General features: G+C 35.6%; 1 protein-coding gene across 2 annotated transcripts in view; it reads left to right on the top strand.

The window, feature by feature from the left end:
• The window catches only part of MAP3K7 (mitogen-activated protein kinase kinase kinase 7), a 59,083-nt gene that overhangs the window by 6,399 nt on the left and 31,413 nt on the right, over window positions 1–21,271 (top strand). For both annotated transcript variants that reach the window (XM_081141595.1, XM_081141596.1), the window contains exons 2-9: window positions 6,124–6,234; window positions 9,798–9,863; window positions 10,347–10,392; window positions 11,489–11,627; window positions 13,771–13,895; window positions 16,462–16,590; window positions 18,754–18,884; window positions 20,470–20,551. In XM_081141595.1, the coding sequence (XP_080997721.1) occupies window positions 6,124–6,234; window positions 9,798–9,863; window positions 10,347–10,392; window positions 11,489–11,627; window positions 13,771–13,895; window positions 16,462–16,590; window positions 18,754–18,884; window positions 20,470–20,551 (829 nt within the window). The remainder of the gene's footprint in view (window positions 1–6,123; window positions 6,235–9,797; window positions 9,864–10,346; window positions 10,393–11,488; window positions 11,628–13,770; window positions 13,896–16,461; window positions 16,591–18,753; window positions 18,885–20,469; window positions 20,552–21,271) is intronic.

Here is a 21,271-nt window from a genome sequence, read left to right as displayed (position 1 = left end):
ATTTCCAGATGATATTGATGCTTCTGAACCAAAGACCACCCTTTGAAGCCACTGGCTTAATGCTTTTGCTGTTTTTATATCTGCTTTCTTCTTGAAAGTCTTCTGGGCTTCTTGTGATATCCCCTTGTTTGCCTTCCTCCTTATTGACTGTTCCTTCTCAGTTTTTGTTGGTTCTTTTTCTGTTTGTGTTTGAAATGTTGAGATGCTTCAAAGCTCAGTTCTGGGTCCCCAATATTTACATATTATTTTTTGGTGATCTCATCCAGTTGATTGACTAGAAATACCAACTAAATGCTGATGACTCTCCCAAATTCTTATCTCCTGCCTGACTTCTTGACTCATGTTTCCACCTTCTTTCTTGGTATTTCCACCCAGATATCTAGTAGACATCTTAAATTTTGTATGACTAAAACAGAACTCTGTTATTTCTTAAAAATCTGCTTGCCCAATTGTTTCTTATCCTTTATTAAACTGTTTCCTAATCTACTTGTCTTCCCCCCCACCCATTCTGCCTGCATCCAAACAGTCAGCAAGCTCTTTTGACACTGCCTGTAAAACAACTGAGATCTGCCCATTTTTCTGCACTACCATCAAACTTGTCCTCGTAGCTACCCTCTCCTGCTTGGGCTGCTGTAATAGCCATCCTACCTGGTCTCTATTTGTATTCTAGCTTCCCTCCAGTATATATATATATATATATATATTTTTTAATATATCTTTATTGATTTCAGAGAGAGAAAGGGAGAGGGAGAGAGAGAGATATGAGAGAGTCATTGATCGGCCGCAGCCCGCAACCCGGGCATGTGCCCTGACCGGGAATCGAACCCTGATTGCCTGCATCCTAGGTCGACGCTCAACCACTGAGCCACGCCCGGCTGGGCCCTCCAGTATATTCTTAACATAAGAGCTAGAATAATATTGTAAAATGTGAAATCATATCACATCTTTTCTCCTTAAGTCCCTCCAGTTGCTTCCCATTGCACTTAGACTGAAATTCAGACTCTGCCTGTCTCTCGAGGCTTATGTTGCTTTACTCTTCCCATCTCCCACTGTGCACTCCCCACACTGAACACTACTTCTCTGGGTCATCACTGAAATGTCCCATTTCTCAGTGAGGCCTTGCAGGACTATGTTTAAAATTGGGTACGGGAGAGTGCATATGTATGTACATATACACACAATTATGCTCCTTTTCTTCTTAGCACACTTAATCATTTTCTAAAAATTACGTCTTTTTCTTATATCTTGCTTCCTCTTTATTTGCTTCCCTTAATGAGAATATAAGCAGTAAGAGCAAGGATTTGGGTGTGTTTACTTCTATGTCTTGAGTGCCTAGGCTAGCGCCTAGCCTAGAGATAGGGTTCAAGATACAGTCAGATAGGGAATGAGGGTTTTTCCCCCCCCTTAGGGCCTCTACAAATTGTTTCTTCTTCTTTGGTTGGTTCCTTGTGTCATTCAAATATAAAATTAGTAGCCTCCTCAGATGGCCTTCCCATATTATCCTGCCTGAAGTTTCTCCTAATCTCTTTTGTCATACCATCCTAATTTTTCCTACGTGGCATTTTTTACAATCTGATATTTTTCTTACTCATCTTTGTCTGTTGTCTTCTTCCCCTTCTTTAATTGAAAGTACATTCCATGTAGATCAGGGACATTGTCTGATTTACTGCTATATTTCTGCTATCCCAGAGACACTGAAGAAATATTGGTTTAAAGAGTAAACAAATGAGGTTCATTGTTCTCTTGGCATAAGCGTCACTTTCACCCTTTGAAAGCAGGGAGACCTTACCTCATTTCTCCCTGCTTACTCACTAGAGCTTCCTCTTTGGCTTTCATTGATCCTCAAACTTTCGAGATGTCTACCAACCTGCAGCCTCTGATATAGGTTCCAACACTGTGCCCAACAACAGCCTCCTTCCTGCAGTCATAAAATTCTTTAATTTTCAGTTACCCGGCTTTTCTCTTGGCAAGGGTTTTTCTGCATCATTTCCATGTTCTCTTTGGGCTGAGAGAACCTGAGTAGGACCTCCCTCTCCACTTTTACTCATTTGTAGCTTATGTTGACGGAGCATATTCTACGAGGCTGCCTCCTCCAGAGGATCTCAGTGAGAAGTAGGGGGGTAAATCCTTTCTGCCCTCTAATCCCTCAACCTGTCCCAGAAGAGGAAGGGGTGGTTCTTAGCCACTGTCATGTACTCTCAACTTTCGCTTTCTTCAGCTGGGCTTTAAAAAAGTGTTTTATTGTTTTGTCTTTAATTTATCCTCTATCTCACTCTTATCCCATAAAGGCAGGGGTCAGTTCTTTATATATATATTTTTCTTTTCATCCTTAATATCCACATTTATGCCACTTAAAAGAATGAAGTCATTTTTTGATACTGCAATATATTGATTTATAAGGAATATATATTTGGTCTTTCAGATGACCAAAATATATTTTTTATGTATATTTGGTCTTTGTCCAGGATTCTTGGCTCACATCTCTCAAAAACCTTAGAATTTCATAAGTGAGGAGATCAATAAGGATGTCTTTTGTTATGTTTTGATGTGATTACTTTTGGACCACACCTGAGGATGGGGGCTGGTTGCTGGGAGAACCAACCATGTGATTAGAGATTTGGAACTTCAGTCCCACCTCCCTGACCTCCAGGGGGTAGAGGGGGGCTGGAGGGCTGAATCAGTCGCCAATAAGGAATGATTTAATCAACCAAGCCTTTGTAATGAAGCCTCTATAAACACCCAAAAGGACAATGTTTGGAGAGCTTCCAGGTTGGTGAACACGTGTGATTAGAGGAGATTGTCACACAGATTGGGCATGGAAGCTCCCTTTCTGCATACCTTGCTCTGTGCATGTCTTCCATCTGGCTGATACTGAATTATATTCTTTTATAATAAACTGGTAATCTAGTAAGTAAAATATTTGTCTGAATAGCTGCTCTAGCAAATTAATTGAACCCAAGGAGAGGGCTGTTGAAACCTCCAATCTGTATGTGGTTGGTCAGAAGCACAAGGGCCAGGAGTCTTATAGAATTGAGTCCTTAACCTGTGGGATCTGATGCTATCTCTACGTAGTGTTAGAATTGAATTGGATTGTAGGATACCCAACTGGTATCTGAGAATTGCTTGGTTGTGTGGCTAAACTCCCCCTCCACATATTGGAATTGGTGATCAGAATCATTTGATACGCAGAAATTTAAATTCTTTAAACATTGACTCTGTGCATCTAACCCAGGGGTGGGGAGCCTTTTTTCTGCTAAGGACCATTTGGATATTTATAACATTCGTGGGCCATACAAAATTATCAACTTAAAAATTGGCTATGAAAAAAGATCCTAGGTTTATTGAATTTCGAGTCCCACTTGCGGTTGCCTTGGCAGGTCCAGACCAAATGATTTCGCTGGCCATACATGGCCTGTCACGGGTGGGGCTTTCTCCATCTAACCTCATTCCTTTAAAGTTACAGCAGTTAGTTTTACTATCATGTTACTCGGTTTATATGTACAACCTGGGTGGGCATCTTGGACTTTATTATCATTTTTAGATCTTGTTTCACCATACTTGTAAAATAGCTTTTCGGCTCAACTTGAGTTGGCTTTTTAAGGCCATGGGCTCTCATCTTACATTACTGTGTCTGTTTTATATTTTAGTGTTCCAAAAAATTGTTTTCTTAAGTGAAAAGGAGAAAGTTTATCATGTCCTCATTTGCCCATATTTTGTTCCCATGGTTTTAAGTTGAAAGCTCAGAGTCAGTTATCATCTCAGCACTAGGTGGCACTTGTGCATCACAGTTAGTCATGCACGCCTAACACAGTTTTTGTGACAAGTGCATGGTGCACAAATATAGCATTTGAAATCCCTTTGTGGACATTCCTGAGAATAGGAAAATGGAAGGAGGAGAACTACTGAGTACCAGTTGCTTTGATGTATTTGTAAGTACATAGTTGAAGAATATAGTAAATTACTTAATAATCATTATTTCATAGTAATATCAAATAGGTAGGAGGGTTCCCATCTATACCTTCTTAGTCTCATGTTGCCATAAAGTTGAAATTTGCTTTAGGACCTGTTTGCTATTCATCATGGTTAACTGAGAGAGAAATAAGTAGTGCAGCTCCTCCTACTCAATTCCAAACACTTACTGTTCTTTCGTAGTATTTAAGAAAATGCTTGGTTTTGACTTATAAACCCTATAAATATTCACTGAGGAAAATGTAAGCATCTCTCTTTTACTGTTGAGAAAACAGAAGCTCAAAGACATTAACTTTCCCAGCATCATAACTAATAAGTAAACAGAACCAATATTCAAACTCAAGTCTGTTAGGTTCTAGAGCCCAGACATGCTTTTTCTGTTATTCTAATGGTACGAGGGTTAGCCAGTACCCATTTATGTTAAAGCAACTGGATGGCAAGTTCATGTTACCGATGTTGGTTCCTTTCTCTTACAAGAGGTGTGGAGTAGAGCAAGAGCCTAAAGAGCAGGAGGAACCTGAGCAACCTGGGCTAGGAAGGGAAAAGGAAAGTCACCAAAGAAAAGGCTGGCGACCAAAGATGTTGGCCTACTTTTGCCTAAAGTCAGGTTCCTTTAAGCCGATGACACACACAAGCTGAATAGAGGGAATTGATCATTACCTACTGTAGGCTTCAAATCCTGGCTTCTCTGAATATTTACTGACCGTCTGATCTTGGGCAGTTTGCAAACTTGTGACTTGGTTTATTTGCCTTTAAAACGGAGGGGGATTAAATGTGTCGATTCATGAAAGCACATGGACTGGTCCCTGGCATGTGATAAACAATGCATGTTAAGCAGCATTTTAACATTGTTAATGTTAAACCATAAATGTATTAAGCAACATGAGAAATGTCTATAATTACCCTAGCAACAGCCAAGTTTGTTATAGAAGAGTTTTGTGTCCAAGAATTTGTTCATGTAAGTTTAGCTAAAATGAAGAGTCCTCCTCCGAGGGAAGATATATCTACTTTCTGAGATATAATACAGATAATATGTGTATAAATTAGGATTCCTAACATTCTAGTGTTAGATTGCCTAATATCAACCACACTTGCTATTTACTAACCATATAGCCTTGGGCAAGTTAGTAGGCACTATAATAGTTCAGTACCTATTACATAGAAAGTACATCATAAATGAAAGATATATAGGGAAGTAGATTTTTGCTTAAGAAAAAGTATGTAGATCCATTGGAAGTTGATAGATTGCAGCAAGTGGCACTTAAATAATGTCCTTTACAATGATAAAATCTAATGATTTTGTTCTAACAAGTGTCAAAACATGTTTTGTTTTGTTTAGTTGTTTTGATATTATGACAAATTTCAAACACTTATAAAAGTAGACTAGATTGAGAGCAGTGAACCTATGAGGGACCCATCAGTTAGCTTCAACAATGATATAATACATGACCAATCTTTATATTACAATTTTTTTAAAATAACTTTAATGAAGTATTTTACATGTCAAAATTCATGCATTTGAAATGTTACAATGATTTGTACAAATTACTAAGTTGTGCAACCATCACCATAATTTATTCAAACCTATTTATCACCTTGATAGGATTCCTTCTCCCTATTCACAGTTAATCCCAATTTCCACTCTCAGCCCCAGGCGAACCACTGATTTACTTTGTATCTCTATGGATTTTTCTTTTCTGGACATTGCATATAAATGGAATCATATAATATATGGTCTCATATCTGGCTTCTTTCACTTAGCTTAGTGTGTTTGAGGTTCATTCATGTGTTAACATGTATCAGCGGTGTTTCTTTTTTTGACAAAACATTTTATTTTATACATAATGCCACATTTTGTCTATTCTTCACAGTGGCCAATTTTTAATCTATATTTTGATCCTTTCCCCTTCACTGTCTACCGATACTGAATTATTCAAAGCTATTATTAATTTCATAAATATGATAGTTTAAAACATTGATTATATGTTTCTGCTTTTTATTTTTTCAAACCATTTTCTCTCTACTCATTCATCTTGCCTCTTTTAATTTTGGTTTTACTTGAGAATGGCTTTCAGATTAGCTTTAGTGTTATATGTTGAGCTGGATTTGCTTGTTTCTGATTCTCATGGTGTGTTTTTTTCTTTTTTAACTTAGGTTGTTGGAAGAGGAGCCTTTGGAGTAGTTTGCAAAGCTAAGTGGAGAGCAAAAGATGTTGCTATTAAACAAATAGAAAGTGAATCTGAGAGGAAAGCTTTTATTGTAGAGGTAAGACAAGATGTCATTTCTGTTGTGTAGTTTTTAACCTAAGATACTCTGTGAATTTAATTACAAAAAGAATTGTTTCTCAGTTGTCATTTCTCTCTATACTTGAATATCAGCTATTTGGTTGAACTGAAGGTAATGCCATAGGAACATTTTTTTCATTCACACTCTTAATTCCGATTAAAAATTAAGAAAAGGAAAGTTAACTAAATGAATTCATCCCTGAATTAAAATATAATTCAGAGCTACATTGAGGCATAGAATTTAAATTTTAAAATAGAAAAGAAATGCTATTCTCTCCCATTATCTAACATTAAGAAGAAAAATGCATTCATTTTGTCTGGATATTTTTAGAAATTCAAATGAGATTATTTTAAGGGAAAATAATTTCAAATTTGTTTTTTCTCATGTAGTGTGAAAATCTACAACTCTCTCACAGATTTATTGATGAAGGAGAATTTAATAATCATGAGATTGTTGTATTATTAGATTTAGTCTATTAATTTTGTGCTATTTTGTGTTTTAAATCACAGTGTTTCATTAAATCAGTGGTTTTATCACTTTTTAACTTTATTGGCCAATGGATAAGTAATCTTTATAGACTTTTTGAATTTATATCTGTGACTTTATTTAATTCTAATTTTTAAATGTACTGCATGATATTTTTAAGTGTATAACATTGAGAAATGAGAACTTGGTTGTGATATGATGAAGTGGATTTTGTCCCAATCAAAGGACATAGGGTAGCTGAATGGATAAGGAAACAAGATCCAAATATAAGCTGTCTACAAAAGGCCCACCTGTCTCAGAACAAAAGACTCACACAGGCTGGAAAAACAAACAAACAAACAAAAAACTTCTGGAGGACTTTAAAGGAGAGATCGACAGCAACACCGTTACAGTAGGGGACTTGAACACCCCACCGACTTTACTGGATAGATCGTCCAGACAAAAAAATCAACAAGGAAACAGTGATTCTAAATGACACACTAGATCAGATGGATTTAGTTGACATTTACAGAACATTTCACCCCAAAGCTGCAGAATAGGCAATCTCCTCAAGTAGACATGAGACATTCTCAGACATAGACCACATGTTAAGACACAAAACAAGTCTCTACAAGTTCAAGAAGATTGAAATCATATCAATCATCTCAGATGTTTACATCATGGAGTACTATGCAGCTATAAAAAAGAAGGATCCCTTACCCTTTGAGACAGCATGGTGGGACCTGGAGAGTATTATGCTAAGTGAAATAAGCCAGTCAGAGGAAGGCAAGTATCACATGATCTTGCTTATATGTGGAATCTAATGAACAAAATAAGCCAACGAACAAAACAGATCCAGAGACATAGAAGCATGGAACAGACTGATGAATCTCAAGAGGAAAGGTGGGGGTGGGTGGATGGGTGGGTGGGGAGAGATTAACCTAAGAACTAATATACATATATGCATAACCCTTGGACACAGACAATAGTGTGATGAAGGCCTGGGGGGAGGGGTGCAGGGTAGAGGAGGTGAATGGGGGGAAAGGGATATTTGTAATACTTTCAACAATAAAGATAAATTTTAAAAAAATGTGTAACGTTGAGAAATGAGAACTTGGTTGTGATATGATGAAGTGGATTTTGTAAGTGAATGAGTTGAGAAATATTGATGAATAGCTTGATGTTGTCATAAAGAAAGATAATCTCTAGTAGTATGTTCTAGGAGTCTGGCCTCAGCCTTGCTTATTCATAATTTTTGTTCATAGTTTAGATAAGGTCATTGATTATGTACTGTTGTATTGGCAGTTTCACAAAACTAGGTAAAAGCATAAGTTAAATGCTAGGAAATAAGAGTCAAAAAGATTATAATAGCTTGGAGGGAAAAAATTTTAACCAATGTTATACATATCCGTAATTTAAATTGTCAGTTCTCCACGTATTCTTGCTAAAAAATTTTCAATCCCTTATACCTCTTCCTTCTGCTTCTCAAAGGCAACAACTTTGAGCTCATTTCTTAATTTTGTTTGGTGTCCCCATTCCAGAGACTCTTTATTATACCTTCTCTAAAGTATCCACCTTTAATCTTTGGGATGATAAAGAGCCAGTCACTAAGCTGCTTGAAGTCTGGAAGGGAGATCTTTGGGTCTAACTTTCAATCAGTCTCTCCCGTCTTTTATTAGCTTACTTAGGTACCTCATGCTACCACCACTCCTCAACCTTTTGGAGATTTCCTGAGCTAAACCTGGTTACTTCTCACTTTTTCTCATTTCTTTTAGGTCTGCTTTGTCAGTTATTGCTAGCCATTTGCTTTCCAACTTCCAAAACCCTTACATTCTGTTAATCTTTCTGAGTTTATGCCTTGGAAAAAAATATCTTTACTGTCTTAGTGGGATTTGGGAAGGGAGCAGGAGTAAATGCTTGAATAATATGCCATCTGAAGCTCAGTGCTAAATCTTAACAAGATGAAATATAATTAATATATATATATAAAATGAACATATATAATAAATAGTGATATTAATTCTTCTGTTAGGACTGAAAATTCACAAGTAGTGGCTATAGAAAAGTACAGCTTTCTAGTTGCATATAGTTAAAAGGTTTATGTTAGTGGACTGAGCCAGCAGTATAATGTAGGTAACAGAGAAGGAAAGGAAGAAGAGAGGGGGAAAGACAGAAAAGAGAGAAGGAAGAGAAGAAAGGCAGCAGGGAGCAGTTTGAGGGGACATATTAATAGAAGTTGGAGATGTATAGCAAGAGAAATGAGTACAGCAAACCCCTCACTGACTTCAGTATGAATCATTGGATCAGGGAAGATTAAAACTGGAAGGAGGGAGACCAGCTAGCAGAAGGCTATAGTAATTACTGCAGTGGTTCAGGTTGGAATTATTAAGGCAATGGTAGTGGGAATGGAGAGGAGGGAATTTATTTAAGATGTGATATGGAGTGTGGGGATTAGAGTACAAGTATGCTGGAAGAGTACAGGTTTTAAGTCAGATAGACCAAAGTTCAAACCCTGGCTGCAAGGTATTTGGCAGCTCACTTAACTCTCTCTGAGCCTTATCTTAAAGGTCCCTTCATCTTTAAAATGGAAATTATAATACCTACTTTGCAGAGTTGTGAGAATTATACAATATCTATAAAGTGCCCACCAGGGCCCAGCCTAGAGTAGGTAAGTTATTCAACCATAGTTATGAAGATGATGATGACAACCATAATGTGGCTGCTTCTGGCTTTGATAACTCAGCCCAGTGCCATCTCTGGGTCGTTGTCCTAACATTTCTTGGCAAGTTAATTTCTTGTTTGTACTTGTCACGCCTATCTGTAACTCCTGTTATGGCACTTTGCACATTGCTTTAATTATTTGTTTACATGTCTGTCGTCCAACTAAACTGTGAGATCTTTAGGGCAGGGACTCTTGTGCCATCCTGGGCAGACACTTATGACCGCAGTGCCTGCTATGTAGTAAATAGTGATTGTTGAATGATTAATGTTTAGTACAACCCTAAGATTTCAATGATGCTGTGAAATTAGTTCATCAAAAGTTAGCACTTTTTAAAAGAAACCTTTATTTGTTACAGCTTCGGCAGTTATCCCGTGTGAACCATCCTAATATTGTAAAGTTATATGGAGCCTGTTTGAATCCAGTAAGTGTCACTTTTTCATTGTCAGCTGTATAAGAAATGACGTGGCAGATACGTGCAGGTGTATAGTTTAGCTATTTTGATGTTATGCTATTTCTGGGGTGAAAATTGAACTTTATATGTTTGTTTCTAGACTGTTAGCAACCCAGTATATTGAAGGAGTTGTCTTAGGTGTTCTTATCCAGTAACCTCATCTTAGAGACTTATGCTCTTCTCTGACGGTGCCTACTCATTAGCACTGGAGAAAGTCCCCAAAGATCTTGTGATTATGTGTATAAAAATTTCTCTACTCTTAGACAGTAGGTGCCTAGACCAACAAGGTTTTAGATTATACATACTTCTTTTCCCCTAGTGGCATTTATGTAGGGGCCAAAAGAATGTTTTTTTAATGCATTTATAAAATCAAAGGTTGGACTGAGTTATCTATCAAGCCCCCTAAAATGCTGTAGCTCTGTGGTTAATTATTCTGGCACATGTTTCTTTTAGGTGTGTCTTGTGATGGAATATGCTGAAGGGGGCTCTTTATATAATGGTGAGTGTCATTAGACCTATCTTTATCTAGTGGAATAAAATAATTAAAAAGCTTTTAACATAAACTGTAAGTTACTTAATATCCTTCACAGTGACCTTCAGAGCCCAAAAGGAGGTAATTTTAAAAAAAGAAATCTACTAAAGATTAAAAATAAGACATTTCAACATTAGTATGTAAAGTTAAGAAATCTTTAAGTATATCAGATCTTTTAAATTGATGGTACTTTTCATAATGTTAAAAGCATTTAAGTAAAGTAAAATGTGCTTTTTAAGTCAATTTTAAAATACCTTCTTTTAATTTTTTTCTTTTTGCCTCTCTTAGCTTTGAGCCTCCCCATTTTAGACCTCTAACCATACTTTCATTTCATTCTGCTTTATTTTGCTTTCTTTTCAAAAAATTAAATTGTGAAAACACACTTCACAGAACATTTTAATTATAACAGTGAAAGAAAACTGTATTATTAACTAGTTACCTTTATAGAACAGATCTCTTTCACTCTAAGAAATTCCAACCATATCTGTAAATGTATTTTCTTGTTGCACCATTTATATAAAATAAAATTGCATTTTATTTCTTAAATTAACATTTTACATAAACGTTTACTTATATGTACTGCCCATATGTTTATCATTGTTAATGGGTATCTGATTCTCCATTGTTTTATTTGGTTGAACTATTTCTAGTCTTTAGCTATTATAGAAAGCATAATTGTAAATATTTTGATACACATTTTGTTTTCTTCTGTACTACTGCTCTATCTCTTATAGTAGTGTACATCACATTGCTTATAATTTATGTAATTGTGTGAGATAGTTTCTATCAGTATGAAAAAGTATGGTAATGCATATTAATTTGACTTGAATATATGTATAACATTTAATGGCAGTGCTATAAAATGTTAGGTACTTATGTGGTAGTTACCCATTTGAAATTATTAGATGTTTCCATCTTTTTATTTAGAAAAGAATTAAAAGCAGGACTGGTGGGAGCCTGTGTAAAAAATACCCAGTCATTTGTTCTGATAGTGTTTGCATTCATCTTGTATCTTTTGTTATATGCAATAAAGTTCTTTTTAGTTTGTGCCTTTCTTTTGCAGTGCTGCATGGTGCTGAACCATTGCCGTATTACACTGCTGCCCATGCCATGAGTTGGTGTTTACAATGTTCCCAAGGAGTGGCTTATCTTCACAGCATGCAGCCCAAAGCCCTAATTCACAGGGACCTGAAACCACCAAAGTAAGTGTCTCTCTCTCTCTCCCCCTCCCTCTCCTTCCCCCCACTCCCTAATTCAAGCTGTAGGTGGCACATGAGCTTCTCTTTTTTTATTCCCTTTTGGCTGGCTTAAGAGTGTTTATTTTTACTCACCACCAGTTAGTCATATATCTAAGCTTGCATTTTACAATGTTGTCTTTAGTGACATTTTTATTTTTGTTGAATTTTATTTTTAATAACTCCTATCTTAGATTTGCATACTTCTACAATCTTTCAGCCTATCTTATTTGTGCCTGCAGTATGTGTTGTTGCCTCTAGACTCTCCCATGAGAGCAGAGACAAGTCCATCTTGTTCCTGCTGTATCCCTAATACCTAGCACAATGTCCATACATAGTAGATATTCTGTGAAAATTTACAGAGTGGTTATTATTTACCCTTTCAGAGGAAGACAAAAGGACACTTCTGGCATCTGAGTAGAATTTGAAAATATTCTGGATTTTCCCATATTGAGGATTCTGGGACTTTGAAAAAATTTCAAAATTCCCTAAATAAGTATTTTAAAAGACTAAAACTGTGGGGTTTTTTGTTTATATAGGAACTCAGTTAAAGAAAGCATACATGTGTTATTTATCATCCTTTTTCCCCTCTAATTTTTTTCTTCTTTATCTAGCTGTGACAAAGTAAAGGCGTCCCCACATCTCCTCCCCCCTTTCTCCCATCCTTGATCACCATAAAAGGTTTTCCCTAGAAAATCAGTCTCAAGTATTCCATCCTCTTAATACTGCTTTAAAGTATTAAAGCTTTCTTCTGGGTATAGCTTGTCACTCTCATATCTAATCTGATATTCTCATAGGTTCGAACTCTTAGAATCACTGTTTTCACTAGTGTACCTTATTTTTACTCCCAGGCTTATACTGATTCCTCTTTCCCCAGGTCCCTGGTCAAATAATGTGTAAACCCCAGATTCGTGACACTTTTTTTTTTTTTAACTTGAGTCCTGAGGCTGTTGCCTTAGCTACCTGTCTTGACTAGTGAAGAAGAAATCACTACTTAGCTCTTTTTTTTTTGGCTGGCTATGAAAATTGAGTCCTCCTTTCCCCGTGGATTAACAGAGTTGATTATCAAAGCAAAATCAGGGAAATGATAGCTCTTTTCAGGCAACAAATTGACTGATTGAAAGGATACAGACGAGCATCAGGCACAAAGTATCCTTTTCCTAGAGTAGCCAGAAACCATCAGATGCAACTCCCTAAAGTATCCCTTTCCTTCTGTATTAGAGCATGCTTTGGCTTTGGAACAACTGACTGGTTATTAAACAGCATACATGAAAATATCTCACAAAAGCAAGTCATTTTAGCTTTCTAACATATTTTATATTTCATAATTAGACAACTTAAGTCACTTCATTCTCTATCCAACCATATATCATAAATCCATAAATTTTAGGATTTACATTTTATTTAACCAACCTATTTAGATAAATCAGATATGTCCTACTAAAATCATTTGTAGATAGGAACTGTCCTTTTGCTAATAAATACCATTAACATATTTATAAGAGCTCTGATCTAGGTCTTTTGTTCCTCTTAGGCATCGTTATGGTTGGACCTGTAGTATTGCACATTATCTTTGGAGCCCCCAGTTTGCAAATTGGGTTTTAGAATTAGAATTGATATTTTAGAATGTACTAGGGAATTTAAAACCTTTGGAATGGTTATGCTTTCATATACAATTGTATATATAAGCATACATGCTACATCTTGTCACTGGAAAACCCTATGGATTCTGTGGTCAGTAAGAATTCCTCAAAATGGCATATAAAGAAGGCATCTGAGGTTTGGTTAGTTGTTGTACACAGTATCAGCTTGTGCATGTGCCCCTATGGTATTTACCTTTTGTAGGTTCATTTGCATGTACTTCAGATGACATGGAGACATCAAAATGTGGGTCTAGCAGTCTTCCTAAGAGAACTAGGTTAAGGTCAATTAATTTTTGCTGACATTCTTCTGAACTATTAAGCTGTCTTAGTGACCAGGTAACATTTCACAGAAGTTGAATGGTGACATTTTGCTTAACTCTTTCTCTTTCCACAAATGTCTCTTCTTTTATTTTAGAATCAAATATTAGTCTTACAACCTTTGTATTTTTGTTGGTTTTTTTAAACAGCTTGCTGCTGGTCGCAGGGGGGACAGTTTTAAAAATCTGTGATTTTGGTACAGCCTGTGATATTCAGACACACATGACCAATAACAAGGGGAGTGCTGCTTGGATGGCACCTGAAGTTTTTGAAGGTAAAATGGCAAGCATAATGTGATTGGTAATCTGTCTTGTTACTCCATGTAACTCCAATGTGTTTGTGACCTTGCCCATGGTTTTATTTCTGTGTGGTACATAATTATAAAGTATATATAAAGTTGGAGGATATGTTAAATAAACATAGCCATAGATCTTAAATCTCATAGCAAGATTTAAGTGATCCAGCACCATCTGTGTAAGTTCAAGCATATGTGCAGTTGGTCCTCATTCTTAGTTTCCATAGTTGCAGATTTGCTTGTTTATAACCCTAAAATCAGTACTCGTGGTGCTTTTGTGGTTATTTGCAGGCATGCATGGAGCAGGGGAAAATTTTGAGTTGCCCAATACACATGTTCCCACATAACGTCGAACAAAGCAACACTGCTTTGTTTTAGCTCTCATACTGTGACATTTTTTTCATCTCTAGTGCCATGTATTTTGTTGTTGTTTTTGTGTGAGGGTTTTGTGTGTGTGTGTGTGTGTGCGCGCGTGCGTGTGCACACGCTCTTTTTGTTGGAGATTGCCTCCAATAGCAATATTGAAATGCTTTCTAGTGTTCTTAAGTATTAGAAGGCTATAATGTATGTGCCTTACATAGAAAATATATGTGCTAGCTAATCTTTATTCAGGCATGAGTTATAGTGCTGTTGGTAGTGGAGTTCAATATTAATGAATCAACAATATATATTAAATAAGGTGTCTTAAATAGAAACACACATGTTATATATTGGTCAGTTGACAAAAATGTTATGAAGAGGCTCGCAAGGAAACTAACCCTGTATTTCCCCAAGGAGCAAATGATTCAGTGTTCATAGCAACTTTATAGAACATAAATACCAGGAATAATGGGAATTAACTGTGCTTTTGTATTGGTTTCCTAGCAATTAAAAATTGATAATCTAAATGAGCATACCTTAGGAAGAATGCAAGTAATTGGGCGAAAATATGGTAGTAAGAGTGACAAGTAAAGGATAAGCCTATGTTTATTTTCTTTTACATCTCTATATTTCACTCAAGTTCTAAAAAAGTGATCCATAAATTTCATACTAGGTTTCTGGATAAAAACACCACGTTATCTTTTAAATGAGAAAAGTTGAATTGAAGATGTGTGATTTGCATGTTAAGACACAAGAATTCCCATAAAATTCAGATATGTTCAGTAATCAGATTCTAATTAAGGCTTACTCTTTTATTTTTTTATGAACTTGAAGTTTTTGTTTGTTTTTAGCCATCTACTCGAGAGAAAGAAATTTGCTGTGCAACTGGCCACTTGTGTGGAACCATTTTGCCATAAAATTAAATTTAAAAGTTAGTGGACACAGGACTGTTAAATTATACAAAATTAAATAACGCCTCCTAATAAGATAAAGTTTTCTAGTTCATATACAGAATGCATATAATTGGCATTGTTTTAAAATTTTTTTATTTAATATACCTTTCTCTGAGTTAAAATAACACAGCATTCCTGTAGAATGAAGAGCAGAAAGATTTGTTTATACAAAAGAACCCAGGAATAAAAGTTATTGTTAATTGTTTAGAGCAACGAAGCTCAGACTATTAGGCCATGTAGATTTTTTTTATATCTGAAAGATGTCAGCACCTTTAGCCCAAATTAGATTGTAACATCATTGTAATGCTTACAGTATAGTGCTAGGTACATGTGTAGTACACAAGCTAAGTACGTGAATAGCTACTATTACAATAATTGTTCATTTGTATAGTGAGTTGTTTGAGCTTTGGGTTTTCTTGGGGGGTTATTTATTGTAATGATTCACCCACCAATTTATAGATCATATAAATTTTGCTGCATAATCTGTCTACTATAAGTTTGTTATTCATAAATTTCACTGTTTACAACTTAATTTTTTTTTTAATTTATCTTTATTGATTTCAGAGAGAGGAAGGGAGAGGGGGAGAGACAGAGAGAAACATCCATGATGAGAGAGTTGTCATTGATCGGCTGCCTCCTGCATGCCCCCTACTGGGGGTCGAGCCCGCAACCCGGGCATGTGCCCTGACCGGGAATCCAACCTCAATCTCCTGGATCCTAGGTCAACACTCAACTGCTAAGCCATTCCCGGCCGGGCACAACTTATTTTTAAGTTTGCAAATTAAGAATTCTATCTTACCATGTATTGAAAAGAAAATCTTAACACTAAATTGGACATTTCTTCTGCTTCAGTAGTAGATTAGTACTTTTCATCAAGAGAATGGGAGAAGAAAATTCAAGATTAAAGAATTATAGAAAGGAATGTTTGAGTGTTTCATTCTCTGTCCCAGAGCAGTATGTCTTATTTAAAGATAAAACCTGTGCCTCTTCATGAAAAGGTAGAAAATGACTAACTTTCTAAAGTAGATTTTCTAGTTTATTATTAACACTTAATTCATTAAAAAGTGTATTTGTTGCAAAGACTTAAGGAACTTCAGAAAGTAATTTCTCAGCTCTGCATGTGGCCTCCTCTTGTTTTTGTACATGATGCTCATTCTTAAAATTTATGAAAACAGTTGTTTCTTTAAATCATGTAGAAAAAAGTCTTGAAATTATACTACATTTTTTTCTAGGTAGCAATTACAGTGAAAAATGTGATGTCTTCAGCTGGGGTATTATCCTTTGGGAAGTGATAACGCGTCGGAAACCCTTTGATGAGATCGGTGGCCCAGCTTTCCGTATTATGTGGGCTGTTCATAACGGTTTGTGAACAGATGCTTTTCTTTCATATATTTGCATATTTTCTATGTGGAAAGTTGTTTCTCCTCCAGAGACGACCATTTGTCTTTAACATTAGAATCTTTGTTACCAGAATACTTTTCTGCCATCAGTTTCCCACTCTCTCCACAACCCAAAAATCAGGCAGGGCAGGGCTGAGAGTGGTCCTGGCCTTTGCACAAGGTGTGCATTTGGCCAAGGTTATCAGTAGACAATGGGAGCCAACTACTTAGGTCGGCTCTCTCTAGAGGATAGAGAAGCATTGGACTGGACTCCGTGGAGGTAATAAATTTAAAAATTAAATAAGTAAATAAAATCTCCAGCATGTTTAAGATCATTGGGGAATCTATAGCCTTTTTTCCTGAGGAAGCACAAGGGTCTCACTGAGGAGAGAAAGCAAAGAAGAAGAAGAAGAGATGTTACTTAAGTTATTCAGAAAGGCAAAGCACAGAGTGCTCTCTCTATTTTTTATTTATATCTTCCCATTCGTCCTTATGAGGTGAAATCCGTGATTGCCTCATTTTATAGTTTTACAGATTAGGAAACAGACCTAGAGAGGTTATGTAACTTGCCCAAGGTCAAAGATTAATAACTGGTGCCCCGGCCAGGTGGCTCAGTTGGTTGGAGCATCATCCCATACCCCAGAAAGGTTGTGGGTTCGATTCCTGGTGAGGACACATGCCTAGGTTGTGGGTTTGATCCCCAATAGGGGCACATACGGGAAGCAACTGATCAATGTTTCTCTCTTACATTGATGTTTCTCCCTCTCCCTCTCTCCTCTCCTCCCTCTCTCTCCTCCTCCCTCTCTCTCCTCCTTTCCTTCTCCCCCTCCCTCTCGCCTCCTCTTCTTCTTCCTCTCCCCCTCCCTCTCCCCCTCTCCTCCTCCCTCTCTCCCTCTCCCCCTCTTCCTCTCTCCCCCTCTCTCCCTCTCTTTCCCTCTCTTCCCCTCTCCCTTCAAAACAATAAACATATCCTTGGGTGAGAATTTTTTTTAAAAAGATTAGTAACTGATATTGCTGGGATTCAATCCACATCTTTTTGACTCCAGTGCTCACATTTTTAAGTTCTGTTGGCTTATGGACTCAGAAATATAAAATGAATCCCTCCTATTCATTTTGTATTTCTAATTAGAATGTTTTTAACCACCCGTGATTTTAGAATTCATCTTCTTCATTAATCAAGTTACTTCACATTTGCTTTGGGAAAATAAATTCTTCATGAAGAGAAATTACTTAACCTTCCTAACTTTTAACATCACTCTCTGTTATTTAATTTCTGTCACTTAATTGTAATCATTCTGATTATTGGCATTTTAATACACTATTTCACAAGTGATGCAAACAGATATCTGCCTATTTAAGTCATTTGTAGAGTGTCTACAGTACTGTCATCTGAGTAATCTTAACACTTTACCAGTTTCCTGTACTGCCTTTCATTGTACTTCCTTTAATGTCATTGTAGAGCATGCTAGAGCATTGACCAAGACATTTTTTTCTCTCTGTCAATTGTCAGTAAATAATTGAATGTCAATGAAGTAAGGTATAAAAGAACTAACTTGTTAATTGATAAAATTACAAAAGTTTCATTGTATTTGAGGCCTTCTTTAAGTTAGGTACCTTACTAGTAATATTATAGTTTTGGTGATTACACAAAAATTGGCAGTTTTCAGCTTATGAAATGATTGATTCACCGCAGCCAAAAGGTCTGTCTCCCACAAAAGAGTCATTTGGAGATGAGATTTAGGTATGGAAGATGATTTTTCAAACATATTTGAAATTTTTGCAATGAATCTGAAAATATAGTTCAAGCTACCCCAAGCTACTACTTCATTCTTCTTAATAAAACACATTAAGCCATTATTATTTGTTAAAAGAATATTTGTAACAAATGAAATACTATTAATTCTCAGGCTTACTGTTACCATACTGCATATAAAATCTTTAACTTTTCGAAAAGTGTAGCTTCTCCCCTTTATGAAAATACAGTGTTAACCTAAAGGACCAAAAGGAAACATACATTTATTACTCCAAAAAAAATCTGAAATTACAAGATGTATAAAATAAATACTGCTTTAGAAATACATATAAAAAGTTGATAAAATTCTTTGGGTTAATACATTCTCCTCCTCCTTTAATTTTTAATTATAGGTACTCGACCACCACTGATCAAAAATTTACCTAAGCCCATTGAAAGCCTGATGACTCGCTGCTGGTCAAAAGATCCTTCTCTGCGCCCTTCAATGGAGGAGATTGTGAAAATAATGACTCACTTGATGCGGGTATAATCCTTCTTTTGAGGGGCTTTGGGTTTAGGAGAATGTGATGTATACTGAGTTTTAATGGAGTTTAACAGTAAAAGGACATTGCTAATTTATGCTTTATATTTTTCTGTATTTTCCAAGTTACAAAGGGCATTTATTACTCAGTAATCAGAGGAGGAAATATTATTTTGGCGGGGGGGGAATCTAGTTCTTTATAATGAAAAGGGACTAGACTAGGTTTTTGAACTTGCTTTTTCCTCCTGCTTAACTTAGTGGATAAATGTGATTGTTTCTGGGCCTGTTGCCTCATCTGTAATGTGAGGGAAGCTGGATTAGGCTGTCTCTAAGGCCGTTAGAGGACTTTTAGGTATTTTATGTCTCTTAATACTTGCTAAATTAAATTTTTAATTTTCTTTAATACAGCTCTTCATCAAGCAGTCATTTATGCAGGGCAACAGAGAAATTGCATTTCCAGACACATTTATTTAAGTGATTTTTTTTTTTTACCTTTTGTTTTTTCATTTGCCAATAAAAAGTTAAACTCTCTTCTAGAATTTATAGGATTTTTCAATTTAGAACAAGCCTTTTAAGTGATTATCAAAATTTCCTAGTCTATACATCAGACACTTTTAGAATTATTTGAATAATTTTAGGCCTCTTGTTTTTGGTGCACTAGCAAAATCTATCAAGTTGTACCCTGACTTTTAAAAGTTAACATACTGTGAAAGTACCTGAATTTCAGCACAATTTCCTCAGCAGAAGAATCTTTCAATTTTCTTAAATATAGCTAAGTGATTTCCTAAATGGCCAAAGATTTAATTTGTTCATTCTCTTGAAAATAATTTAGGTAAATCAGCTTGAACTATTCTGATTAAAACTTACCATCATATTTGGGTACCAGCTATATATAGAGAGTGAGTTCTGGGCCCTAAAGATGTGTTCATTAGAAACCATCTTAGTCTCTGTAGTCAGATACCTTAAAACATTAGGGTATATAAATTGGTCAAATTGTAATTGTGCTTAATATATGCTTTGTTTAATTTTAAAAGAAATCTGTTCCTAAATTCTAATTTTTGTGCAGTAAATATTTCTAATATTATATATCCAATTCATAAAGGGATATCCATAATCTGTTCTTTTTATTTAAAATATTGATCCTAACAATCATCCTATGACACATCAGTCTCAGTTGTCAGACTAACAGTTATTTCAACAATGTGGAAGTTTACCTCACGACTATGAGAACATAGATATGTTTCATATAATTATGAGGAATGATACTATTGTACTTCACATGATCCCTTGGAGAAATATTTGCTATTTTCTTCAAGACGCTGGTCTCTGTGTAAAATACTACTTAGGTATATATAGTACGTGGTGTTGATCACAATTGAAATACAGAAAAGGAGCACGTTATTGTCATCTTTATAAAATCAAAAACTTAAATAATTTGGTCTGTTCCTTAGGGAAAACAAAGCAGCATCTTTGCTGAATTCAAATCCCATGACAGCAAAATAATTCAGGTGTACTCTTCAAGTTAATTTTACAGGATTTAATTTGTATTAAAGAAATTTTAAATTGGATTTACTTTTTTTATATATAGTACTTTCCAGGAGCAGATGAGCCGTTACAATACCCTTGTCAGTATTCAGATGAAGGACAGAGCAACTCTGCCACCAGTACAGGTAAATAGATAGTTTGGAAGAGTAATAACCTAATTTTTTGTGTCTTTACCATGAAATTATAATCAAGAAGCAATGAACGATGTCCCCATTTGCAATTTAATTTCTTCATTTCGTACGATTGACTGCAGTTTGAGTTTCCAGGTGCATCATTCTTCATTAAGGTCCAAGATTAAAGAGTTACTGAAGACGTGCTTCCAAGTCTTGGAATTCTTACTTAGTTATATATAAAAAGATTGGATGTTGCATTGCTGTGAATGTCATTCTTTCTTTGAAAAATAGTTTTTATATAGATACTGCTAGATGAAATAGTATTAGTAAGTATTGTAAATATATATAACAACATAGTTCGTCATGAACACCCTACTTTTTTGCTCTTTATAGAAGAGTCTACAGGATTCTTCTACAATTTTAGTTCAGAGTTCCTCAGTTTTCTAAATAGGAAGTAGTAGTGGGCTTCGTAGTTTATGGTCATCAAAAAAGATAGTAGAAATAATACTCTAACTTAGAACAATTGTACTTAATATATATTTGGGAATACATTATGACATATTAATTAAAATTAAAAGGTGTATGTGTATATATACATGTATTGATCCTGTATTTAATATTTTTATTGACAAATATTTTTACTATCTATTTCTCCCACCTCAAAAATAATTATATTTATTTTAAGCTTTTAAAATTTCATTCCAGTTTTACTGAATCTTTTGAATTGCTCTG

This window comes from Miniopterus schreibersii (assembly GCF_964146895.1).
Source record: "Miniopterus schreibersii genome assembly, chromosome: 6".
NCBI classification, from domain to species: domain Eukaryota; kingdom Metazoa; phylum Chordata; class Mammalia; order Chiroptera; family Miniopteridae; genus Miniopterus; species Miniopterus schreibersii.
Note: the sequence above shows the minus strand (reverse complement) of the source record. Positions and strands in the feature narration are given on the sequence as shown.